At 43.5% G+C, this 27,880-nt stretch overlaps 2 protein-coding genes across 2 annotated transcripts in view; one reads left to right on the top strand and one right to left on the bottom strand.

Moving 5' to 3' along the window:
• LOC140393131 (inhibitory synaptic factor 2A) overlaps positions 1-8,944 on the bottom strand; it is a 47,473-nt gene extending 38,529 nt beyond the window's left edge. The window contains exons 1-2 of the mRNA XM_072479203.1: positions 8,367-8,944; positions 1,601-2,782 (exon numbers count right to left, since the gene is read on the bottom strand). Of these exons, the coding sequence (XP_072335304.1) occupies positions 1,601-2,775 (1,175 nt within the window). The 5' untranslated portion in view covers positions 2,776-2,782; positions 8,367-8,944. The remainder of the gene's footprint in view (positions 1-1,600; positions 2,783-8,366) is intronic.
• The window catches only part of dock1 (dedicator of cytokinesis 1), an 850,868-nt gene that overhangs the window by 314,071 nt on the left and 508,917 nt on the right, over positions 1-27,880 (top strand). The gene's annotated exons all lie outside the window — the stretch shown is intronic.

Genomic DNA, 27,880 nt, shown 5'->3' with positions numbered 1-27,880 from the left:
TTGTACAATGCAAAAACATTATTTTAATTTAATTAACTTGAACCGTTTAAAAGCTGCATTCCAATTATTTCCTTAAATTACATATTTGCAACTTAAAAGCTTCAAGCTGAAAAATGTTGTTTGTTTGGAAACATTTGTCAAGGTTACTGTTCACACCAAGGTGACTACTGCTCTTTGTTGAATAATCAATCATGAAGTCCTGGGTAGAATACATGAAAACCAGAAATTAATATATTAAAGGGTTAAAGTACAGGAAGAGAGAAAGTTATGTGATCACACTAATTGCTTACCCACTAATAGCAACAGTAATTTCTGTCCTATTCTGTTGAATAAGATAGTTATACATATTTAGTCAAATATTGATAAAGTATAAATTGCATTTAATTTTGAAGAGATAATGTCAGTGCAAATGTATGTCAATTTTACTTTCTGTTTCAATAACATTTTATCTTTATAAGTCACTTCGACCAAATATCCTCTCTTCTTCCAACATTTCCTGATCACTTTTGTCAAAAATACTGGTTGGATATTAGCCTTTATGTTAAAATAACCTCAGCAATATTTTTTTCTCGCCAGCTTAACTTTTAATTGACTTGTTTTATTTATTTTTCCATTTTGGTTCTAATTTCTGAAACGGGATGTAAATTTTCTTTCGTTTGGGGACACAAATTACTTTTTAAAATAAAAAAAACAATTATTCATAATTGAGAAGGTTTAATTTACAAAACAATTTTGTAGGAATATTTTATAAGTAAGGCAAATTAAATTTGTTTACAAATTAAATTAAATTAGGAAGGAGTTTGTTTCAACTCCTCCCGGTGGAACTTTATTCAACCAAGTGCATTTGACTGAGGTGGCTAATGATATGCTCCATGTTGATGCTGCCTGTTGGAATAGAGAGAAGATGAAGTGCTACCTGCGTCAAACAAACATTGTATTTTCTTTACAAATACACTATTGCAGATTTTCCTGAATTAAAAAAACAATGCGGTGGAACATAACTAACATGCTCAGTACTCTTTAATCATGTCATAATCTCACTCTCCAGGGGTGGAATATGATGATCTTCCAGGAAATCATTTTATACCACTTACAGTTCTCACTGGTTACAGTTTAGCTCTGACCAGAGGGACAGCCACAGTGAAACCACCCCCAGCTGGTCCAAGATCATTTGGGGACATTGAAATGCAATATACCAGGAGCAGAGTTTTGTGCACATATTCATCAGGTATAAAAATAGGTTATTTCAGCAATAACCTCATTGTAATCTAGAGTGCAGCGGAGCTGGCATTCTAACTACGGATAGTGTATTGCACTGTGCCTATTGATATGAAACAAACACATTATTATTTAGCCCTGTTAGACTTAAGGTGCAGAGATTTTGGGGAACTCGCCTTGAATTTCACTGATCAGTGTATTACAAATGAGTCATCTGTTTTATACAGTGTTCATTTCATTGATAATTTTGGCATTTATCCTTATCTCTGCTTTCTGGATCACTGTGTAACAGTGATACTCCTGAGTTTGGCTATTTGGACATTCATTTTTAAACTAGTATGTATGTGTATACCTTTTCATAAAACATTTTTTGTGGTCTTACCCTTCTCTGAGGGCTTCACCTTTTTCTAATTCTTGAATAACCCCAAGCAGCACCTTAATGGTTTCCTGACTGGAACTGATCAGGTTTTCCATTATTTGCAGCTGTGCTTTCAGATCCACCACTTCCGTAAGAGGCATGATTTGCTGATTTGACTCCATTACAGATACTGTCTGGTTAGACTGACTTTGACTTTCGTCTCTGGGTGCAATGTTTGATGCAGTGGATTCAGAAGTTTCTTCTTCACTTTGTGGGAACTGTAATGAACAGGCTTGACCATTCGTAGGCAGAGAATTCAGACTGGTTGGATGCAAAGTTCTCTCATGTACTTCCCGTGCTCTCACATTTTGTGGGGAGTTCTGTGTAAAGGAATTAGAAGAATCAGGCTGCGTAAGTTCACAGTTGGCTTCTGTTAAGTGGAAGGAGGTGAACTCCGTTAGCTGCAGCGCTGATTGATTAAAGTTCTGATTTTCTGATGCCCCCTTATCATATTTTGCCGTATTGCACAGCTGGTAATTTTGCTCAGTTGGGTTTGAATCTGCCAACTTTAATATGTGAGAGGACTCTTCAGTATAACTGTGCATTTCTGGATCTTTGCTGCTAGAATCACCAAAACTGTCACTACCAGCTTGTTTATTCAGTTTGATGAAATTATTATGTGAGCTGATATCTGTATTCTTTTGATTGTTCCCCTCTGCACTGCTAAGAGTATGTGCTCTTGAGTCTTTATTGAGGTTACTATCTTTAATATCAATTGCCCAATCATTGTTTTGTCGCCTGAATGTGTCAATTGTTGGAGCAATTTTAATGACATTCACTTTCTTCCTTTCCAAAGGGAATGTCTGATATCGCTTTTTCAGATCAGGTGATGTCTGCACACCTGTGCTTCTGGTTACATTTGGGATTGACCGTCGTGCAGGCACAGTCATGTATTTGCGATAAGCTGCCTTATAAGAAATAGCTTTCATTGTTTTTTTGTCCAGTTGCTGTGCTGCAGAAAGTCTCTTCTCTTGTTCATTCTGAGCTTCCCGGATATCTTTAAATCTCACCTGTAGGGCTTTATTTCTTTTTCTAATCTGCCTATTTGGATCCAGTACGTATTTAATCTCCAATGAAGCTTGCTCAGCTTCGTTCTCTGTACTTGTGAGTTGGCATTTGCTTGGTTCCTTACTCACCATCTTTCACCTATAATTAAAAACAATGGAGATAATATTTCAAAACACACATTGCAATCTGTCAAGAACAAAGAGCATAAAAATATTTGTTGCAAAATTATTGTTGAACTGACACCATGATCTCTCCATAACAGCAATATTTTGTAATTTGAAAACACCAATTTCAGGTCACATTTGTTTAAAAGTGTTAAGTTTACACATACACAAACAAAACTTATCTTCTCAGCTGAATTCCTGCAGCGTTCATAAAAATTGTTTGCAAGTTAGTGAAAATGAATTTTAGGCTATGTAATTTATTTTTGAATTCATTCATTCCCTCTCCCCCCGCGCCCTCTCAACTCCACCCCAATGGCCTGCTGACTGAATTCACTAGGAGAATATTCTGCTCTGAATGCATTACAGCTTAAAACATGATAGCAAAACTATAATAACATAATTTTGTAAATCTGATGGCTTTGTAAGTCTGCGCAAGAGCCACTATTGTTTTGGAGCAAGACCGGTTTGCCTTAAGATGAGATGCAAACTGAAAAATATCTAAGCATCTGATCCTTTAAAAAAAGTCAGAATATATCAACACAAGTATTCTTGAGTATGCTTCATTGCAATTAAACTTTTTACAGCTATATGTATTTGTTAATATACATCTGGAATGAAAACTGGTGCTGTAAATGTAGCGATAGATCCTTCCAAGAAATATATAATCTTTGATTTGAGTGAATGCACAAGCTAAGTACAAGCAGGTACTGATGAATTCATTCAGGGAATCAGCAGGCAAAAAACCCTTTAGCTGCTTTGAAAATCAAGTACTGCCAGTTTGACGGCAATGATGTGTGCCCCTGATTTTTGTTAAAAAGTGTATGTTACATTTGTAACTTTATTGGACTATGTTTGAATAAATCTTGACCTTGTCTACTGAGAATGTTAATTTACCAATATTAGTTTGCAAAATTGAGAATACGGCCTCATTTCATCACAACAGAAAGGTATGGGATTTGTACTGAAAACTGTGTTTAGCCCTAAAGGAAGGGTTAAAACCTTGGGGGCGATTCTCCAAAATGGAGATGAAGCGCTCCCGCAGTTGTGAACGCCGTCGTGTTTCATGACGGCGCGAAACGGGCACGGGGACGACCGATTCTGTCCCCCACAGGGGGCCAGAACGGTGCTGGAGCAGTTCACGCCGCTCCAGCCTCCCTTCCCGGCGCCAAATGGGCGCCACGCCAACCCGCGCATGCGCAGTTGGGCTGCGCCAACCTGTGCATGCGCGGAGGACTTCTTCAGCGCGCCGGCCCCGACTCAACATGGCGTCGGCGTTCAGGGGCCGGCCACGGAGGAAAGTAGGCCCGGGAGGGGGAGAGGCCGTCCCGCCGATTGGTGGGCCCCGATCGCGGGCCAGACCCCATCGGAGGCCCTCTATTAAGTCCAAAAGTGAATGATTAAAAGTATAAAACAGATTTAAATTAAAAAGTTGAAAATATCGTATTTGCAGCTCAACATATATTGGCCGGAATTTAACGGAAACATTTCTATGTTCATTTGTGGCAGGTTTTGCAGGGAGATTTCTGCTGTCTCTGCCAGCCCACCGCTATCAAGCGACACTTAATCACTTTATTGGGCCCTGGGGAGTTTCTCACCGGTTTAGCCCACACTTAGAATTTTTTTCAGCACTGGAGAGCTGAACTCCGGGATCGGGGCGTCCTTTTGAAAAGGTGCCCGATTTCTAAGTAAGCTTGTGCCCACCCCCACCGCCCCCATCCCCACCCATGGCAATGTCACCGCATATACACATGGGCATTACCGTGTGGACCAGTACAGATCGGTACCCGCCTGCAGTCTCCCTGGGCATCTACAGGCCGTGTTGCGCTCGAGCGAGAGCGCAATGCAACTAGTAGATTGCACCAATTACCTGCTACAGAGGTATTGTCTTGTTGCTCTAGTTTATAAACAAAACTATGCTTCAGACAGTACTGAAGAACTGAATGGAGGTTGCATTTCCAGAATGATGCTTTCCTTTTTATCCTTCTAACATTATGTATCTTAGCAACAGACATTGTATTGTCCGCATGCAATACAAAACCTTTTACTCCTACATTCTTTATTCTTTTATTAAATTGTTTATTTTCATTGTACATTTTATAGCATCTAAATAGAAAAAGAAAGACTTGTGCCTTTCAGGTCTTCAGAGGTCCAAATGAGATACTTTTGAAGCGATGCCACTGTTATCACAGTGCAGAAGGATGCCATTTGGCCCTTCGATTCTGCACTGGCCCTCAGAAAGAGCAACCTCCTTAAACCCAGGCCTCCATCCTATCTCCGTAATCCAATAACCCCACCTCATCTTTTGGGCACTTAAGGACAATTTAGCATGGCCAATCCACCTAACCTGCAATCTTTGGACTGTGGGAGGAAAGCGGAGCACCCGGAGCTAGTAAAGCAGCATCAAATTTGTGCACAGCAAGCTCCAACAGACAAAAATGTTATAATGACCAGATAATATTTTTAAAATATTGATTGAAGGATAAATATTGACCAGGACACTGAGGATTACTCTCTTGCTGTTCCACCTGAGTGAGGAGAAAGGGTCTTGATTCAACCAACTGAACCATGTCCCTGTGTAGTAGCAGAGTATAAAAAGGAGCCAATTTAAGAAATAATAAAAATGATATAGGGAAATTTAGTAAACATTGTGCTGACATTAATTTGTTCTTTATACTTCTAAATTCTCTGTGACGCCAATATGAAATTTTACAGGTCTTCAAAGTGGAAAATATTTGTAATTTTGCTCAGTTGCCTCCTAAAGGTGATATTTCATCTTTATGTAACTCATGTTTCATAATGTGGGCAAATATCACTGTAGTTCCAGAACAAAGCTGCCTCTTCACCTGATCCAAAGGCAATCTCTTGGTATGTGTTGGAGAGTACAATTTGAATATCTTGGAACTGTTTTTCATATATTACAACAATTCCATTAAATGTTTAAATGCTTTATGGATGCTTTACGAATAAACATGTAATGAACCTGTGGCGTAGCGTTTTGAAGGATTATGTACTCGAAGCAGCCACATAAGGCTCTTACACTTCTTGGGGTCTATACTTCAAAACTGCCTCTTCTGGTTCCTACTATTGTTTTCTTATGGCATAGAACATGGTATGAGTTAGTTCTTGTTTAATATAAAGTAATTCATAAAGAATTTTTAACTTCAAAGTCAAAGATGGAAAATATTTGTTGTTAATGGTTCTGATTTCTGAATTTTTAATTGGTTTGGTTTACAGTTTAGGCTAAATGAACACATTTATTACCTTTCAAACAACTATTTGATTATACTATGACATTTATTATTTATCATATATATTGGATTATATTTCATAGCATGGATAATTGGAAATTTTACTTTTTAAGATAAATAAAAATGGAATCAAGATATATGACTTGGAAACAATGAAATTGACTATAAATGCATTTAGTATGGTGGCAATTTTTTTTTAAATAAAGCGGAACATTGGTGATATCTATTTGAAGTGGGATTATGCATTATAGTTGTGATGTTACCTTTGGGTTGCAGGTCATAATTCTTTCAGAGTTTAGACTAGGTCATGATTACTCTTATTCAGTATAAGTAAGAAAATAGTCATCTCTCTATTTTATCCGTGCCAAGAATAGATTTTTACCAGTAAGTTCTATTTGAAATCATCTTGTATTTCAGTGCATTTTATTTAAATTTAGCAATGACAAACTGACCAGGGGCATATTCAACTGAATCAATTATTATGTAGATTCCATCTGCAATGAATTCTATATGCATATCAGTTCCAAATTGAAAAAGGCCATATAATGCATAAATTACTTTAAACAAATACATTTCATGTCAAGGATCGGTAGAATTCTACTAGTATTTTACATCTTTAGTTAAGAAGAACAAACCTCTTTTAAAAGCTCATTTAGAGCTTCCTGTAAGGAATATCACTTAGATGAAGATCATCCTCAGCAACATACCTGAGAGTAAATTATATTTATGACTTGATATTATTCAAAAACATTGGACAAGTGACTTCCTCTTATTTTGATTTTTAAGCTTATTAACTCTAAATCAACGTCATTAAAAACTAAAATGGAAATATTGATAGGATTCTAATTAATAATATTATGATGAAGTATCTTAAGGTTTTAGTTCTTAAAACTTTCAAATAACTAAACTTTGTTCGCCCTGAGATGGTATGTCTCTAATCTCCTTGACTGTGCATTTGACCATTAGTAAAATTCTAATGGAAAAAAAAAAAAATTCTCAAATTACTCAGATTAAAAAATGGTATCTGAATTGTCTCATCATTCATTGATTACTTGATCATAACATTTGCTTATAAATTAGATAACCAATTTAAAACATCAAAAAGTGTAATTTTAGCTTTTTTATTGAATCCAACTAATGTTTTGCTATGCAGTCTTAGTTTAAACCTTCGGTGTTAATTATGTGAGCAACTATTTGTCAGAGACTAACTTTGGTTGTTAAATCTTTTTATTTATTTCCCAGACTCAGTCAATTAAATCAAATGAACATGTAATGAAAATACCGATAGATGACTACGGCATCTAGCTGTTATTTGATGGATTGTTATTTGTTAGATTGGTAGGGTATTCTGACTTAGCTGTATGACTTTGGAATGCTCAAGATGTTCTACGATCATTTAATATTAAAGATGTAAAACAAAAATAGTCTCCTCAAAACCCATCAGCACACTTGAGTTTATGTAATCCTAAAGTTGGTGGTAAAGTACCCTTTCAGGAGGAAGTGAAGGGTTAAAATGAAGTAATCCTTTCCATGCTGCAAGCCAGTGGTATGAAACAAAATGATAAGATGGACTACTGTTTACTTGAGCCTACCCATTTGTAAGCCACTGTAACAAGCTTAAAACGAAAATTGAAGGGGCTGTTTCTAAATTGTTGCTTGCAATGGAGAAAAAAATATTTATTTTTGTAAAGTTGTGAAACTGAGGAATATTTTCATAACTGATTTAAAAACCACATGAGTATTATTTATCATCTTTCCAGCAGCATAGAGGTAGGGTGCGATGCTGTATCTTTAAAGGGGATTTCCAGGGTAACAGACACGCAATAAAAAACAAGCTGTACTAAGAGTAGCCTGAAGTGTTCTAATTATTTCAGGTCATTGTCTTGTAGCTTCTACTTTCATCGTTGACCGTTAAATCTCACTGGACAGTGGATCACAGAAGGCTTTTATGCTTGCCTGTCAAGCAGATACTTGTAAATTATTTGATGACAGAAAAACTACTGCATTGGGGATGCAAGTGAAAAAGCTAATTTGATTTGGATACTTGTGTAGGATTCTGATTGATAAATTCCTCAAATTGAATGCAATTATATTCAATGTAAAAGTATAGTAGACTTTGGAAATGATTATAGTTACAAAGTGCAAGTAAAACATAATTTTCCTTTCACGATAATCTGTTAAGTATATTTTATTTATTGTCTGTGTTACACATGTTCAGCAGTTGAATTTTTAAATTGGATATATCAGAAATTAATTTAAATATTTGTGGAAAATGAGAGTTCTGAAATTATAGTAGAAATGATTGCTTACCTTTAGATAAATTAGAAATGAAAGCACAACGCCTGTATGCTGCTTCTGTTGTAAAAATCCATGTGTGGAGTAGGTTTTCAGTAATGATCCAGCACTGTAGAATATGAAGTGTTAGCGCACTTTCCAAGCTGCGCATTTAGCTATTGCTCAAAGTTCCCTCTCCTCCATAGTATTTAGTCTGCACCTTTCTCTTCATAACAGTGAGACATTTAACCAGCTGTGACCAACGATGCTTTCGCTAGAGGCAGCCACGCACTTATGAAATTTCCTGTTACTGAGTTGCCGTGTGCAAGCTCTCCAGGCTGCTGGGGAAGTCCAATTTCTATCAGCTGCTACTGGCAAGCTGTGCATGCAAAGCAAGACCTCGCCTCCTTATCATCTTGGCTGAGATGTTTTTACAGTGGATACATGCCAGCAAGCTATTACACAAACTGAATTCTAGGCTTCTTGAAGTGAGAGTGAAAAATGATATTTTGCTGCAGCTTTTTTTAATTGGATGTTTTCTGCCCACATGTTCCATGCTGACATTTGAGAGAAAACAATCAATTGCTGTAGTATTGTAGACTGCTGACTCTCCACTAGGGAGAGTTAGAATATAACTGATTTTAACCCCTCTTCAAATGTAGCTGAATTTTGATGAACTTGTTGAATGTGACACTCGGACCATTCTACAATTATGTGCTAGTATGTGCAACTGATGAGCAAATAAAACCCCAAGATATAGCTGTTCAGTTAATGTTTTCTAGCCTTTGGGCTTGTCAGACTGTTGAGCACTATTGAACTAAAACTGCATGGGAGTTTTGTTAATTATTGCTTTCCCCTGCCACTTAGTGGTAGGACATTTACATTCCAAAGAGTACTTTGCCATATAGGCTTCTTTTTAATCTCAGATTTTGAACAAAAATTGAGGCTACTTTTAGAAGTATCTGAATTTTATTCCATTAATTTTAGCCAAATTCAAAAATCGGGTAACTAATTTGCATTCAGATAATATATAACACTGATGCCATATTTTCAAAGCTAAGATGGTCATGTGAGAGCAGTGCATACTGAAAGTTGGCAGCTTTTATTTAATTGCAAAGGGACTGCTGTCTGCATCAGTTGACGCATATAACGTTGAACTGTTGAAAGTCGTTCATCAGTTCAGTCAGTTGGGAGCACTACCATCATTAGTTGGTGAGCTAAAAGCAATTCTTTTCATATTGCTGCATCTTCAATGACATTAAATAGGTCACTGCTCTTAGACTTGTAATGTGACTCTGGAGATTTTTCTTATTGGGAAATCATAACATGCAGAAACTGCAGATGCATTTCATTTGAACAGTCACTTGTTAGTACTTACCCCTACTTAGATGTATGTGAAGCTAAATTATGCATGTTGCCCAAGAAAATCTTCTTCTGTACGCGACCATTCAAATGCCGTTTTTTTTCCAGCTTCAACATTTTTTGTCGTACCCTTTTAAATGCAGATCAATTCATGAATGACCCATTATTATATTTCATCGCAATTTACCATTTCAATTGGAGAGACCTAAGATTTAGTCATTATTTTTTGCAATAAATATAGTTTGTAAGTATTCAGCAGTACTAAGCAGGCTAATATGGGTTACAAATGTTTATAATTTGAGTTAATAGTATGAGTTTCGTTTTTGTAGAGCACTGAAATGTAATTTCATAGATGGGCCAAAATTGCATTTAATGTTTAGTATAAGCACTTTTTATGTCTAAGAATCATTTGAACTTGTCATTGTTACTGATGATTTGCATCTGTTAAGGGTCTTATTGATTGCATTCCTGAAGGTCTTAATGTATGTGTAGGTTATAAAGCTTCCTTAGGCGATATGTTCTAGAAGGTTATGATATGCCGCAGAAGGGATTATGAGGGTGGGTAAAGAACCTAAGAATGTATGTTATCAGGATATTGTATTGAAAGTGTTCAAGTTTCACTTTGTCCTCTAGAGGATATTTGCAGACTTTTGCACACACACTGATGCATTTTTTGTTCCCAAATTGAGAACACTGCTACCCTGCCCCGCCCTGATGAAAATTTAGCATGATAATATTGCGCCGGCAATATGGCACCATCACGCTAGTCTCCCAAATTATTGAAGGGAGTTGGTGGGGAAATCAGCAAGCTGCCTGCCATTTCAAAGTCAGTAATTTAAGAAGCTACTACGCTTGCTAATAACCCAATCAGTTACAATTTTTCATAGTTTGGTAGGCTTTTGCTATAATGTAGCAGCACAGGACATCGAAAAAGCCTGCCACCGCAGTGGTCCATGTTTGAATGTGCCAGCAGATTCTGCTGGGGAAGGTGGCAACATCTGTATGATTTTTAATGACATGTTATATGTCTTTTGAGCCTTCAGTACAAAATAGAAAATAACTCTGAGAACAAGGGGCGTTTACAATTAACAGAATTTACAGTGCAGAAGGAGGCAATTCAGCCCATCGAGTCTGCACCGGCCCTTGGAAAGAGTACCCTATTTAAGCCAACACCTCCACCCTATCCCCGTAACCCAGTAACCCCACCTAACCTTTTTTTTGGACACTAAGGAACAATTTAGCATGACCGATCTACCTAACCTGCACATCTTTGGACTGAGAGAGGAAACCTGATCACCCGGAGGAAACCCAGGCAGACATGTGCAGACTCCGCACAGACAGTGATCCAAGCCAGGAATCGAACCTTGGATCCTGGAGCTGTGAAGCCACAGTGCTAACCACTGTGCTACCATGCCACCAATATCCAGCCATGACCTACTTCCTGTTCGCGGCAGTAGCCCTCTGCCACATGATGGCTTGGCCAATGTGTCAATTTGGCACAGAACTCCCTTTGCACCGATAATTATCATCTTTCCAACCGGATGGCCATTAAATGGCCACCTGACACTTGATTGAACGAGCAGAAACAATGGGGTTGGGAGCAAGCGGATCACTCAGTTTCAATTCTTTCTTCCTCACCCGACCAAGAAATGTAAAATCCAGCACATAATGTTTTCAGAATTCACCACTTCTTTATCAAAAAATATTTTTTATTTATTTCTGCCTCACACTCTTATGATGTGTTTATTGCCACTTTGAGATCATAAACACAATAATGCAAATACACTTAACGCATGTTATTAAATTTGCAAGAATATTAGGAAATGAAAATATTGCAGCTAATTTATTGAGGTGCACCATTTTCACATTAACAGAAACACAAGGTGTAAAAAGTTCTGGTTTAATGCTTCACCCAAATAATATAATGGCACCTGCCCTAAGACCATAAGAGACCATATAGGAGCAGAATTGGGTATTTCGGCCCATCAAATCTGCTCCGCCATTCGATCATGGATGAAATGTTCCTCATCTCCATTCTCCTGCCTTCCCCCCATCACCCCATATATCTCCTTATTAATCAAGATATCCCCTTATTAATCAAGAACACCAGATCTGCCTCAGTTAACTTCATGAACAAAAACAGTGTGATTTGTCAGTAATCTGTTACCACTGTTAACAATTTGCCAAATTAAAGTCTTGCTCTGCCTAAAAATTCCCTACTAACGGTAAAGATTCCCCAAAAAGCACTTGAATTGTCTCTTCTCTATAGGAGCCGCACTACTTTACTGATGTACAGGTTGGTAATTGACATAATAGTAGTAGCATATGGAGGGAGAAAAGTAATCTCAGATGCATGGGAATTGGAGGCCATTGGAAAGCGAGGATGGGAGTCTGATGTATGGAATCCCGATGGGGAAAAAAAGACAATGGGCGCGATTCTCCGATCTGGAGACTTAAGTGCCGATGCCGGAGTGAAAACCGGAGTGTTTTACTCCGGCGTCGGAGGCCGTTCCCAGACCCTGATTCACACTCCCCCGTGGGGATAGGAGCGGTGCCGCGTCATTTACGCGCGCCAGGCGAAGCGGCGCCACGTAAATGGCAGGGCCGGTGCCACGTAAATGACGTCAACCGCGCATGCGCGGGATAACCGGCGCCAACCCGCGCATGCGTGGTTGACGTCCTCCCCGCGGCCGCCACGTAAGATGATGGCGGATCGATCTTGCGGGGCAGCGGAGGAAAGGAGGACCTCCTTCAGAGAGGCAGGCGTGCCGATCGGTGGGCACCGATCGCGGGCCAGAACCCATTTGAGCACCCCCCCCCCCAGTGCAGGAACCCCCCTCGCCCCCTCCCCACCAGCGTTCCCGCGCTGTTCACGCCAGCAGCGACCAGTTGTGGATGGCGCCGGCGTGAAGCCGTCGTTTTGGGCATGCCGCTTGGCCCATCCGGGCCAGAGAATATCGGGAGAGCGGAGAATCGCCATTTTGGGGGTCCCGGGCGATTCTCTGTCCTGCGCCGCGCAGACCTCGACGGGGCCGTTCTCGCCGCTGGGGTGAATCACGGGAGGGGGTCGGACTGGTGTCGCAGGTAAAAATGGCGCCCCAGGCGATTCTCTGAAACGGCGCGGGAGCAGAGAATCGCGCCCAATGTTTCTGCTAAATAATCTGCTTCAGATTTAGCAGGCCAACTTTCTGTGCTGTGATGGTTCTATGTACCTCAATATGCATTTGCTGAAGAAATGCAGAAACAAATTAACTTGGCATATGTTTTATCATAGATAGATATCATAGAATTTACAGTGCAGAAGGAGGCCATTTGGTCCGTCGAGTCTGCACCGGCCCTTACAAAGAGCACCCTACTGAAACCCACGTATGTACCCTATCCCAGTAACCCCCACTTAACATTTTTTGGACACTAAGGGCAATTTAGCATGGCCAATCCACCTAACCTGCACATCTTTGGACTATGGGAGGAAACCGGAGCACCCGGAGGAAACCCACGCGCACACGGGGAGGACGTGCAGACTCCGCACAGACAGTGATCCAGCCGGGAATTGAACCTGGGACCCAGGAGCTGTGAAGCAACTGTACTAACCACTATGCTACCATGCTGCTACTGGTGAAATTTTGTGTGCAAAATTGCATTCCCGTTACACGTGCACACCTTTGGTGTGAGCTGAGCCAGATGCCATCTTGGTGAGGGTGCTTTTGTGGATGTCGAGCATGCAGCAGATATATGCAGAATCAGCTGATCAAAATATCAGTCAGCACTGGTGCTAGCTCAACTGGAGGCTGTCATTTTCGACTTCAGTTCTTCTGCTTATGCCCACTCTTAACTTCACACAGCTAACTATTCATACAGAGCAGGAAGGAGGAATGCCCTCCAATGCTATTTAATGGGATCATCAATTTAAAAAATATATTTTAGAGTACACAGTTATTTTTTTCCAATTAAGGGGCAATTTAGCGTGGTCAATCCACCTAACCTGCACATCTTTGGGTTGTGCGGGTGAAACCCATGCAGACACGGGGAGAATGTGCAAACTCCACACGGACGTGACCCAGGGCCAGGATCTGAACCCGTATCCTCAGCGCTATCGGCAGCAATGCTAACAACTGTGCCACTGTGCTGCCCTATCAATTACTTTTAGGTTGCTGAGTTATTTCTGCTGAATGTTCTTAAGTTGGTCTGGTTGTATTTTTATTTAAAGTTGATGAACTTTGTCAGCAATAGATTGGATTTGGTGATGGTCTTGGTTCTCACTTCAAGGATTCTATTTCTCAGTCATGACTGCTTCAATTTCCCTCTGCCTTGCTGGCAGCATCACAGGAAGGTTTGAGGTTAGAGATAATGCAGAGGAAGACATGCTGGTTGAAAAACGAAGGAGGGGGGTGGTGGACAAGCACTCGCAGCAGGAGGCCATGTCCAGTCAGCTTCTTCAAGAAGCATTTTCTCATCTTAAACTCAGCAAGGAGAAATGTTTGCAATGTGTCATTTTACGAGGGAGGTGCTCACTGAAAGGTGTCACCTGTTGCAGACAGACTTGTGGCAGGGCAGAATGAGGTAATGCTGCAAGTGCTGTAAAGGTGACCATCGTCATTAATTTCTTCTCATTTGGGTCCTTACAGGCTGAAAGTCAGTATCTCCCAGTTTTCCATTCATTGCTCTAGAAGTGAGGTGATAATAATGTGTATCTCGGAGGGGGGGTGGGGGACATAGTACACATTATCTTTTCACAGATATGTAGGTGGAGAAAGTATGTGACTTTGACAGGATAGCAGGATTCCCCATAATGTTGGGTGTTATTTACTGCATATATTGCTTTTTGGGTGCCACATCTAAATGTAGAGATGTACCTCAACCTCCTAGGTTTCCACAACTTGAATGTACATTTCATGTGCAAACATGCCAAGCACATCAAGCAAAATGTAATTGAGCAGACCATTGGGGTGCCCAAACAATCGTTTCCATTGCCTGGACTGCTTAGAGGAATACTGCAGTACTCAGGAGCATTTTTCACCGTTTATTGTGGCCAGCTTTGCACGACCTTGCTATCATGGGCACAATCCATGTTGCCTGGTATATGGTGACTAACTGATGACTAAGTAGAAGGGAGGAAGCAACTGACACATGCCCTTTCTGGCCAGGTTGGTCGTGATCAGTTCATCCAACTGGTGCCAATAACCCCATTTCCCATCAGAGTCCTGATCTTATTTCCCTTTGTTACTGACAGGTGTACCCTTGGCCACAATACTGAAATAAAATTTATTGCTAAATAATTAAATACAAAAGCTTTCACTAGTACTTTACAGTTCATATTTTGTCACTCTGAACTGTGAGAATTTTATTAAGTGCCCGTATCTGTTAACACTTATCCCATTCTCAGCCCTTTCTCAAAAAACAAAGGTCTTGCATGGTAAATTGATACACCGTAATTAGTTCTTAAAAGGAGTACCTAATTATTTTAAGGTTCTAAAGTATTCTTAACTCATCTAGTCTTGCCTTTCCCTAGACCAGCCAGCATTTCAAGATGTAGTAATGAACCTATGGTGTACCATCCATGGCAATGTTTAACTTCAGTTTGATCAATTGGTTCTGCAAGAGTGCTGATCTATTTTATATCAATCATTTTTTTCATCCTAAAATTTATCAGTTAATGAATACACTTGCAGGCTCAGTCATTTTACTGCAATGCCAATCAAAGCATGATGCGTTTAAAAAAATATTAAAGCAAAGCTGGGAGATTGCTGTGATACCAGAATCACCGATAAAATATTTACAACTAGTTTGATAAGAGCCAACTTGTGTGTTTGTTGTCTTTTACCCTCAATTTCAAAACAAAATTTATACAATTTTTGGGGGGGATATGCACAAAATCTGTTTGACGTTATGTAAGTTATTGTTCTGTTAAATTTCAGGGGCTGAAAAGCTGTAATATATTTTTGCTGTTTGAATTTCTGTAATTCAGTATGATTACATAATTCATGAATCTATGTGCATTTTTTTGAATAACTCAATTAAGATGATGATCCTTAATCTGAAATGCATAGTTTATTGAGAAGCTAAATAACTTAATAGTCATTATAAAATGCTATCCTTGTAAACTTGAGGTCATCCAAAGCTATACATTATTTGTCATAACTCACACCCAAGTCCTATTCACTTATTGTATCACCCTTATGTTTGCTAATCTAATTTGACTCCTGATTAAGCAGTAACTTGATTTAAAAATTCTCATCCTTGTTTTCAAAGTCTTCCCTGTACTCAAACCCTCCCTCTCTCCTCCAGTCCTAAAGCCCTCAGAGATTTTGATTGTCCTGAATTTTAATCGCTCCACCATTTGTGGCTGTGCTTTCATTTGCCAAGCCCAAGTTCTGGAATTCTCTCCTTAAATATCTTGGCCTTTCTACCTCCCTTTCCTTCTTTAAGACACTACTGAAAATCGACCTCTTTTACCATGCTTTTTTAAATTGCGTTAATATCATCGTATGTGGCTTTGTGTTATGTGTTGTGTTATAATGCTCATGTGAAGCACCTTGGAAAGTTTTATTACTTTAAAGACACTGGGCGCGATTCTCCACTCCCACGCCGGTTGGGAGAATCGCCTGGGCCGCCAAAATTTCCGGGGACGCCAGTCCGACGCCCTCCCGCGATTCTCCCAGCGGCGGGAACGGCCCGGTCGGGTTTCGCGGGCAGCAGGCCGAAGAATCGCCAGAGACACCGAAAAAGGCGATTCTCCGTCACCCCGGCTATTCTGAGGCCCGGATGGGCCGAGCGGCCAGGCTAAAACGGCGGGTTCCCCCCGGCGCCGTCCACACCTGGTCGCTGCAGTCGCGGGCGGTGCGTGAACGCTGGGGGGGCGGCCTGTGGGGGGGCGAGGGGATCCTGCACCGGGCTTCACCTGGAATGTGGGGTGGCCTGCGATCGGTGCCTACCGATCGTCGGGCCGTCCTCTCTGAAGGAGGACCTCCTTCCTTCCGCGGCCCCGCAAGATCCGTCCCCCATCTTCTTGCGGGGCGGATTTAGAGAGGACGACAGCCACGCATGCGCGGATGACGCCCGTTATGCGGCGCCGGCCGCGTCATCTATGCGGCGCCGCTTTTACGTGGGCGACAAGGCCTGGCGCGTGTAGATGACGCGGCCCCGATCCTGGCCCATTGTCAGGGCCAAAATCGGTCGGGACCGGGGCTGTTCCGCGCCGTCGTGAACCTCGACGGCGTTCACGACGGCGCGGCCACTTCGGCGTGGGAGTGGAGAATCCCGCCCACTATTTAATTCCAGTGCAGTACAGAGGAGTGCTGCACAGTTGGAGGTGAATAAGACATTAAATAGAGGTCCTATCTGCCCGTTCAGGTTAATGTGAGATCATAGCACTAATCCAAAGAAGAGCAGGGACGTTATTCCTGGTGTCCTGGACAATATTTATCCCTCAATAAACATCATTAAAAGAACAAATTATCTGATCATTGCCACATTGCTATTAATGGAGTTTTCTTTGTGTAAATTGGCTGTTGCATTTCCACAGTGATAATACTTCAAAAGTACTTCATTGGTTGTAAAGCGCATCGAGATGCCCACTAGTCATGAAAGGTGCATATGAAAGTTTTTTTAAATTGCCATCTGATTGAATGTAATGAGCAGTATTGAGTTTAATAATTAGAATTTAGAAAATTTATCTTGAAACTTTAATAAATAAATTTACAATAATGATGAATACAGTTCCTCATGGAGAAGTCTTGAATGCTTTCTAAAAATGCTGATGTTTATAAAATTGCATCTATCCATTTAGATGTTGAGGAACAAATCTTGAGGAAATGTTTTTCAGAAGATCAGATTTGTATGTTACTATGAACTGTCTTGTCAGAAAATGGCAATTGAAAAAAAAGATTTTTGAAAAACCTTGGACGGAATTCACTGTTAGCCGACGCCAAAATCAGGAAAGGCGATTGGTTGGAGAATTGGTTCCGAAGCCGAAATCAGGGCAGGCACCAATTTGATGCCACATTGCAGTACTCCAGTATTTCGATAGTGGCATCAATGCGTTCCGGAACGCACGTACAGTAGACACCGTTTACATATCATTAGCGGGCCCAAACCGGTATTGCAGGGGCCTTCATGATTCTCTGCCTCCGATGGGCCAAGTTCCCGATGGCGAGGTTCACTTGTGCATTTAAAAACTGTGAAACACGCGTGGCGTCTGCTGAGGGAGAGAGAGGGCGTGCGGAAAGTGTCCAACATCGCCACAGTTTGCTGACAATTGTGCTGCTGGCCAGGGGGCGAGGGCAAGGGGAGGAGTGGGGTCGGGGTGGATGGGCACGGGACACTATTGCTGCAGCCGGCAAGGCAGCCATGTAGCTGTGCACACTGCTAACAGCCCATTTTGAACCTAGGGCTACGGGTCGTATAGGAGTCCCCCCAGGGCACCCCCTCAAGGTGCCCTCTGGCCCCAGCTGACCCATAAGCTCTATGGGCGTGCTCCTGCATAACATGTGCTACCTTGTTGGCTGGGGTGAGTGTGTGTGGGGCAGCAGCTTGTCAGCCTCTCGAGTGGCAATCACGGACCTGGAGAATCCCGCACCATTTTTCATTGGAATCGGTTGTGTTCCACGCGGCACTGGTGCTAGTCCCTTAATTGTAGCGGAATCGATTCAGGTTCAGCGCCAGTTTTTCTGTCGTGAAAGGCCACAAAATCTGCTTTGGCGTCAACACTTAGTCTCAGAAATACAGAATCCTGCCCTTTGAGTCCGAAACTAATGCAGGTAAACCTTATTTTATGGTGCTCAATTTGACGTTGTGTGTCTTCAAAGTTAATGAAGTATGGCATATGTTGCCGCTGGAAGCAGAGCATATGTTTGACACATACTACAAAATGTATTTAGGGGTTAGTGATCTTCTTAGCAGCATTACTACTCATTTGTTTGAAAGACAAAGGTATGAGGAATTTAGCTTGTGCTCAGGCTAACAGCTCTATCGGATTTCTGACAGGATCCAATGAATTGTGGTACCCCACTTTTAATTTGTAAGACCTATTCAGTGCTCCTTTGATCATGTGCATTATATTTTCATCTCCAACCTGTAATTAAACTGCCAGAATTATTTGTAGTTTTAAATCATTTGGTTTAATTTATAAAAATCTTATTCCTGAATCAGTAAAATGTATTCTGCTAGGTATATTTCAGTAAATTGTCATGCCAATTTATGGAATGAAACAGTTCAGCTAGGTGCAAATATATAGTGCTGACTTCCACATCCGAAGCAGAATTTGAAAATGTACATTTTATATATATTTAGCACACCCATTTCAGTCTTAAAGTGAGAATTTAGGATCTTGTGTGACAATTTTTTGGGTGCTGTAAATGCCTTTGGAGCTGCAAAAAGACATCCTTCTCCGTTCAATTCTATGTTGGCCAGACATCATGGGACTGTAACACCCCATCGCTGGATTTGGAGAGTACATACCCCAAAGAAGTGCTGGGGAATCCCTCTCCTCAATTGACCTGCAATAACCATCTTAAAATACGATTTAAATTGTAAACTTTGTGTTACACAAATAGTTTTTTTTTTAATAAATATTTTATTGAAAATTTTTGGTCAACCAACACAGTACATTGTGCATCCTTTACACAATATTATAACAGCACAAATAACAATGACCTATTTTATAAACAAAAAATGAATAAATAATAAATAACAAAAATGAAAACTAGCCCTAATTGGCAACTGCCTTGTCACAAGTAACACTCTCCAAAAATATAATTTAACAGTCCAATATATAATTATCTGTAGCAACGACCTATACATACTATACAGTATATATTAACAACCCTGAGAGTCCTTCTGGTTCCTCCTCCCCCCCCCCCCCCCCCCCCCCCCCACCCCTCTCTCTCTCCCCCCCCCCCCCCCCCCCCCGATCATGGGCTGCTGCTGCTGCCTTTTTCCCATTCCGTCTATCTATCTGCGAGGTATTCGACGAACGGTTGCCACCGCCTGGTGAACCCTTGAGCCGACCCCCTTAGGACGAACTTAATCCGCTCTAGCTTTATAAACCCCGCCATGTCATTTATCCAGGTCTCCACCCCCGGGTGCTTGGCTTCTTTCCACATTAGCAATATCCTGCGCCGGGCTACTAGGGACGCAAAGGCCAAAACATCGGCCTCTCTCGCCTCCTGCACTCCCGGCTCTTGTGCAACCCCAAATATAGCCAACCCCCAGCTTGGTTCGACCCGGACTCCTACTACTTTTGAAAGCACCTTTGTCACCCCCATCCAAAACCTCTGTAGTGCCGGGCATGACCAAAACATATGGGTATGATTCGCTGGGCTTCTCGAGCACCTCGCACACCTATCCTCCACCCCAAAGAATTTACTGAGCCGTGCTCCAGTCATATGTGCCCTGTGTAATACCTTAAACTGAATCAGGCTTAGCCTGGCACACGAGGACGACGAGTTTACCCTGCTTAGGGCATCTGCCCACAGCCCCTCCTCGATCTCCTCCCCCAGCTCTTCTTCCCATTTCCCTTTTAGTTCATCTACCATAGTCTCCCCTTCGTCCCTCATTTCCCTATATATATCTGACACCTTACCATCCCCCACCCATGTCTTTGAGATCACTCTGTCCTGCACCTCTTGTGTCGGGAGCTGCGGGAATTCCCTCACCTGTTGCCTCGCAAAAGCCCTCAGTTGCATATACCTGAATGCATTCCCTTGGGGCAACCCATATTTCTCGGTCAGCGCTCCCAGACTCGCGAACTTCCCATCCACAAATAGATCTTTCAGTTGCGTTATTCCTGCTCTTTGCCACATTCCATATCCCACATCCATTCCCCCCGGGGCAAACCTATGGTTGTTTCTTATCGGGGACCCCCTCAAGGCTCCAGTCTTTCCCCTATGCCGTCTCCACTGTCCCCAAATCTTCAGTGTAGCCACCACCACCGGGCTTGTGGTGTAGTTCCTCGGTGAGAACGGCAATGGGGCTGTCACCATAGCCTGTAGGCTAGTCCCCCTACAGGACGCCCTCTCTAATCTCTTCCACGCCGCTCCCTCCTCCTCTCCCATCCACTTACTCACCATTGAAATATTAGCGGCCCAATAATACTCACTTAGGCTCGGTAGTGCCAGCCCCCCCCCTATCCCTGCTACGCTGTAAGAATCCCTTCCTCACTCTCGGGGTCTTCCCGGCCCAGACAAAACCCATGATGCTCTTTTCAATCCTTTTAAAAAAAGCCTTCGTGATCACCACCGGGAGGCACTGAAACACAAAGAGGAATCTCGGGAGGACCACCATCTTAACCGCCTGCACCCTCCCTGCCATTGTGTTACACAAATAGTTATTAGAAGTATTAAAACCTCTTCTTACTTCTGGGTATCCATTGTAAAGATCCAGGCTGACAACCTCTGACCCGCCCCCGCCCACCCTGACATCTGATCCCTCACCATCCTCAACTGTTGACCTCCCACCCTGATCTCCTCTGCACCCCGCTGAGATCCCCCCCTTTCATCCCTGAGGTTCAACTGCTCACATGTATCCCTGAGGTTAAAACATCTCCCACCCCCAGGTTTCTAATCCCCTCCTGAGGTGCCATTCCCACCCCCTGACCTTCCCCCAACCTCCAATCCATCTACTTATCTTGAGATTTACTTTTTGGCCTGTCAATTTCAATGGGAACTTTAACAAACCTGGTTTATGACAGCCAATACCATAAAAAAAAGACGGTGTTCGTTTTTCAATGCGACAGAGCTGAACTTCAGTGCTGGCCCTCGAGGACAGCTTTACTGACTGGCTCTTACCCAGCCTGAATCTGAAGGTCAAGTAAGACAGACATGGAAGAATATCCATGTAGGTCAGTGGGCAAGGAGTGGCAATCTGATGCTGATTGGTCAGTCTGAGTAAGTATGGCCCCATATTGGTAAGGGTACTAATATCAGAAGTTTGCAGAGCAGGCCATTGATTTAACATAACCGTGCGATTTTGGAGTTGAACACACCAACAATGCCCTCCTGTAACTTCGCATATAAACATACATTCAGCAGCAGGAAGATTACCCTTCTACCTCTGACTCCCCACATCAATTTTTCTCAGAATCATCAACAAGTTTGATGCTTTTGATTTTCATGCTTTTTATAATTGTTAAACATTGGAAAAAGTATTTTGCAGCATGTGCTAAAGGATCTTTTGCTGACTTCAAGACTACTGTGCAAACACACCTGCTTCCAAGCATTGGTGCACTAGCAGACATTTTCCTTAGAATACAGCATGATGTGGACAATAAACAGAGGCCACACAGAGCAGGACAAGCTGCATTTAGAGAAAGGAGGAGTGAAACAAAGCTCTCAGCACAAGACCATATCCATCCAAGGTATTCAGATCTCTGAACAGAATTTCAATGAGGCGCAGTCTGCGAGATGTCTACAGATCAGTGAGGATATGCCTACAAACATGATCTACGTTAAAATTAGCTGATATAAATGCCAAAATAAAACAAAGTAATGCAATACAAGTATGAAAAAGATGTTATTCAATTTCTTCACACATTGCAATGACCTGACCTTGCAAAAGGCTGGGGCTTTGCATTGAAAAAGGCCGGGAGTTCTGACACTGTCCCCCTGACACTGTCCCTGACACTGTCCCCCTGACACTGTCCCTGACACTGTCCCCCTGACACTGTCCTTGACACTGTCCCCCTGACACTGTCCCTGACACTGTCGTCTGCTCCTGCTCCTAGTTCTTATTACTCTAGTATTCCTATTTATCAATGGTCTTGGTAACGTAAGAAATCAGCTGCCATTGGCAATGGGTTCTCAGGTTCCTAATAAATCCCTGATCCATTGGCTGGAACGTGGCCATGGTCTTAGGAAACAAGAGCATCAACTTGATCTTCAGGCCAGTGGTAGGGTACTTCAGGCAGTTGTTTGTAATGATGGAAATCTTTCTTTTCTTCTGTTGGAATGCTTTGTCCGCTTTCCTGATCCATGCCTTAAAAATGCTAGAGGTCACCCAGGCAATTTGTTAGTCTTGTATTACGTGGGTAATGTCTTGACGTTGATGAAGCAATGTGGCTTCTTGAAATTTTCTGACACATGAAGCAGCTTTTCTGTACAGACTGTCAGGGTCCATGTTCTGCTTTCCAACATTACACATTTGACCTTTAAATGTCAAAGAACGGGCTAGTAAAAGACTGTAAAACAGTTGTGATTCACCAGGGTTAAAAATGTCTCTTCATACTTGTCTGAGCCAATTGGAGCTAATCATCTGTCACTGCTGCCATAACCATGGCATCCTCATCATTCAACCTAACCGCATGGAAGATGATGCTATGCCTTGTTTTGAATCGGGTCAACCATCCATTGCTGCAGGTGAACTCCCATGTGGCCCAGCTTCTTTGCAGGTCGACTCCCTTTTCCTGTAAGATTGAACCGGAGATAGGAACGTTCTCTGCTCACACTGCCATTAGCTATGTTAGCAGAGCTTCTTCAAAATTGCGATAGAAAGGAATTCTCAGCCTCTTCCTTGTTGGAAAGAATGCCTGTTTGTCAAACCATTCCAAATTGTTCACTTTGTGTTTCATAATGGTGGACAAACTTGATGGAGGAATCTCTCACTCTTTTGCAATGTCCACTTTCTGCTTCACAACACATTTTTCCACTTGCTGTGTCAACTTTACTTCTCCCTGATCGACAATACTTCTAATTTTCTCATAAGTTTAGTCATACTTGCAGGTTTTGTAAATCCTTTCACGGGGGATCTCGATGTCAAATGATGCCTATTGGGTGATTCGTGATTTTGTACTCTTCTGTGGCCTGACTCTGCTCTGATTGGTTGGTGCGTCATATGACAAGTTGAGTCAAGTTTGGCTATTCTGAAGTGAGTAGGGGGAGGTTCGGCTTATCATGTGGCATCACTATAGGATTTGCTATTCTGCCAGTGGGAATGGTTGACTCTTGGACATTATTGGAATTTTGTATCATCTGAGTTTGACTCCCTGTGATTGGGTATGAGCCACTTGTATTGGCTGCCTGCTGATGTCTTCTCTCAATCAACAATGCGATTAGAGCTGGATGAATGTCAAAATAATTGAAAAGAGCAGAGAGCACAAAGTTGGCATGCCGCTAGCATTGCAGTCACTCACCATGGGGTAATTGCGCATTGCAACCTTTCTGCTGACTTTGGAATTTAGAACTTAATGTACCTACTATGTGTGTCCATCCATTACATGTTTTGTCAGAAGATACTATTCAAGGTCTTTGATTATAGTGTAGAATTCGGTTGCCAAGGATTTTGGCATGACAGCTAGACGTTCAGAGTCTATGGGCTAGATTTTACCAAACCTCTGGAGATAGGCTAGGAGGTGGGACGTCTCAAAATACAGCAGTGGATGATGTTTGAATGAAAGCCTAACGTCTCCTCACCATTCGAGATATTGTCAAAAGTGAGAATGGCATTGGCCAATTAATCACTATTTCTGGCACCTCGTCGGCATTTTAACCAACATCAGGATGGGCCACCCAGGCTGTCAGGTAAATGGAGCCAGTTTCTGAGCAGGTCCAAAAGGTGGGGGGACGTCAGGGGGTGATTTCCTTTATGGCCACACCATGGCCCACAGAAGGACCCTCGATGGCATTGGCACTCCTCTGCAACTCCAATTCCACCATTGGCGGGTTCACCCTCCAATTGCTAGGTTTTGTCTGCCTGACAGTGGTTAGCACTGCTGCTTCTCACCGCCAGGGGCCAAGGTTCAATTCCGGCCTTGGGGAATGTGTGGAGTTTCCACTTTCTCCCCGTGTGCGTGAATATCCTCTGGGTGCTCCTGTTTCCTCCCACAGCCCAAAGATGTGCAGGTTAGGTGAATTGGCCATGCTAAACTACCCGTTAGTGTCCAGGGATGTGCTGGTTAGGTGGGGTTACGGAGTTGCAGGGATAAGGCAGAAGCCTGGTGAGGGTACTCTTTCAGAAGGTCGGTGCCGACTCGATGGACTAAATGGCCTCCTGCACTGTCGGGATTCTATGACACTGGCATATTAAGAAAGCATCGTTCCTGCCCTTTGTGGGTATCTCAACATGGAGGTGCCTTCTTTCTCCCTGTGCCTCAACAGCAGCCATCTCTATTAGTGGCGCTACTAATATGCCAGCCTTATTAATGGACTGGAATCTCTACTTATTGAGCCACATAACCTTTGGTAAAATCGCACACCCTGCCTTCCACGGAGGAATGGGATCCGCTTTTGATGTCAGGACCTTGTTGTAATACCCAGTCCTTTATGCCAAGTTGAATCGATTAGTGCCATCTTTAGTTAATTTAGGTAGAACTCACACTTCTGACTAAGAAGGGCAGGGGCTCGAGCAGAGACTGACCCTTCAGCATTAAAGGAATGCTGGGCTGGCAGAGTTGCAGTCTTTTGGATGAGACATTAATTGATAACCCATCGTACCCCCCCCCCCCCGCCCCCCGATATGGAAATAAAGGGATTCCTACAGCATTATTCAAAACAGAGTGAGGTGTGATGAATGTAGGAATTCAGATGTATTGGGCTGGATTCTCCGCCCTGCCGCGCGCCACATTTCTGTTTCAGCACACCAATGGGATGCTCCATTACGCCAGCCGGTCAATGGGGTTTCCCTTTTTAAAAAAAAATACATTAAAGTTTTTTAACACAATTTTTCTCCCTTATAAACAATAACCCCACCCCCCCCGCCCCGTAACAAATAAACCCGAGAAATCGCGCAGAGCAAGATATATACATGGCAAAATGCTATATTTACACAGCTTTGTACACTGGCTCTCACCCGTACGTGCCAGTTTCCCCAACCCTTCATGTTATCTCTTGCTCATCCACCCTCCCAGGCAGTCCCCCCTTCCCCCCCCCCCCCAAGGACGTCCTGCCCCCCCCCCCCCCCCCCCCCCCCCCAAGGTTGCTGCTGCTGCTGACCGACCTTCCTCTAACGCTCCGCGAGATAGTCTAGGAACGGTTGCCACCGCCTGTAAAACCCCTGCGCAGACCCTCTCAAGGCGAACTTAATCCTCTCCAACTTTATGAACCCAGCCATATCATTTATCCAGGCTGGGGGGCTTCGCCTCCTTCCACATTAGCAAGATCCTTCGCCGGGCTACTAGGGATGCAAAGGCCACAATGCCGGCCTCTTTCGCCTCCTGCACTCCCGGTTCGTCCACTACTCCAAATATTGCTAGCCCCCAGCTTGGCTTGACCTAGACTTTCACCACCTGAGATATTGCTCCCGCCACTCCTCTCCAGAAACCCTCCAGTGCCGGGCATGACCAAAACATATGGACATGGTTCGCCAGGCTCCCTAAGCACCTTCCACATCTGTCCTCTACCCCAAAGAACCTACTCAACCTCGCCCCCGTCAAGTGCGCTCTGTGGACCACCTTAAATTGTATCAGGCTGAGCCTGGCACACGAGGAGGAGGAATTAACCCTACCTAGGGCATCAGCCCACAGACCTTCCTGGATCTCCTCCCCCAGCTCCTCTTCCCATTTACCCTTCAACTCTTCTACCAGCGCTTCCCCCTCTTCTTTCAACTCCTGGTGTATTTCCGACACCTTGCCCTCCCCGACCCATACACCCGAGATCACCCTATCTTGAACTTCTTGTGCCGGGAGCAACGGGAATTCCCTCACCTGTCGCCTCACAAAAGCCCTCACCTGCATATATCTAAAGGCATTTCCCGGGGGTAACTCGAACTTCTCCTCCAGTGCCCCTAGGCTCGCAAACGTCCCGTCGATGAACAGGTCCCCCATTCTTCCAATCCCCGCCCGATGCCAGCTCTGGAACCCCCCGTCCATCTTCCCCGGGACAAACCGGTGGTTACCCCTAATCGGGGACCACACCGATGCTCCCATTGCACCCCGGTGCCGTCTCCACTGGCCCCAGATCTTTAGCGTTGCCGCCACCACCGGGCTCGTGGTATACTTTGTCGGCGAGAGCGGCAGCGGTGCCGTCACCAACGCCCCCAGGCTCGTTCCTTTACAGGACGCCATCTCCATCCTCTTCCATGCCGCCCCCTCTCCCTCCATAACCCACTTGCGGATCATCGCCACATTTGCTGCCCAGTAGTAGCTCCCCAGGTTTGGCAGCGCCAACCCTCCTCGGTCCCTACTGCGTTCCAGGAACCCTCTCCTTACTCTCGGGATCTTATTCGCCCACACAAACCCCATAATACTCCTGCCTACTCTCTTAAAAAAGGCCTTAGTGATCACGATGGGAAGGCACTGAAACACAAACAGAAACCTCGGAAGGACCACCATTTTGACCGACTGCACTCTACCCGCCAGCGAGAGCGGTAACATGTCCCATCTTTTGAAATCCTCCTCCATTTGCTCTACCAACCTCGTCAGATTCAGTTTATGTAGGGTCCCCCAACTCCTGGCTATCTGGATCCCCAGATACCGAAAGTTCCCCTCCGCCCTCCTCAGCGGTAGGTCCCCTATCCCTCTTTCCTGGTCCCCCGCCTGTAATACAAAGAGCTCACTCTTCCCTACATTGAGCTTATAGCCCGAAAACTCCCCAAACTCCCTTAGAATCTGCATGACCTCCACCATCCCCTCCATTGGATCCGCCACGTACAGCAACAGGTCATCCGCATATAGCGACACCCGATACTCTCTCCCCCTCGGACCACCCCCTTCCATTTATTAGACTCCCTCAATGACATGGCCAATGGTTCGATCGCCAATGCGAACAACAGGGGGGACAGGGGGCACCCCTGCCTCGACCCTCGGTACAGTCGAAAGTACTCCGACCTCCGCCAGTTCGTCACTACCCTCGCCATCGGGGCTCTGTAAAGGAGCTTAACCCAATTGATAAACCCTACCCCGAACCCAAACCTGCGCAGCACCTGCCAGAGGTACTCCCACTTTACTCGGTCAAAGGCCTTCTCCGCGTCCATAGCTGCCACTATCTCCGCCTCTCCCTCCTTCGATGGCATCATTATCACGTTTAAGAGCCGCCGCACATTGGTGTTTAGTTGCCTGCCCTTTACAAATCCCGTCTGGTCCTCGTGGATTACCCCTGGGACACAGTCCTCGATCCTCGTAGCCAGCACTTTTGCCAGCAACTTTGCATCCACATTGAGGAGCGAGATCGGCCTGTACGATCCACATTGCAGTGGGTCCTTGTCCCGCTTTAGGATCAAAGAAATTGTCGCTTCCGACATTTTCGGGGGCAGGGTCCCCTCCT

This window comes from Scyliorhinus torazame, chromosome 16 (genome assembly GCF_047496885.1).
Source record: "Scyliorhinus torazame isolate Kashiwa2021f chromosome 16, sScyTor2.1, whole genome shotgun sequence".
NCBI classification, from domain to species: domain Eukaryota; kingdom Metazoa; phylum Chordata; class Chondrichthyes; order Carcharhiniformes; family Scyliorhinidae; genus Scyliorhinus; species Scyliorhinus torazame.
The sequence above is the reverse complement of the archived record's forward strand: the minus strand, read 5'-3'. Positions and strand labels throughout refer to the sequence as shown.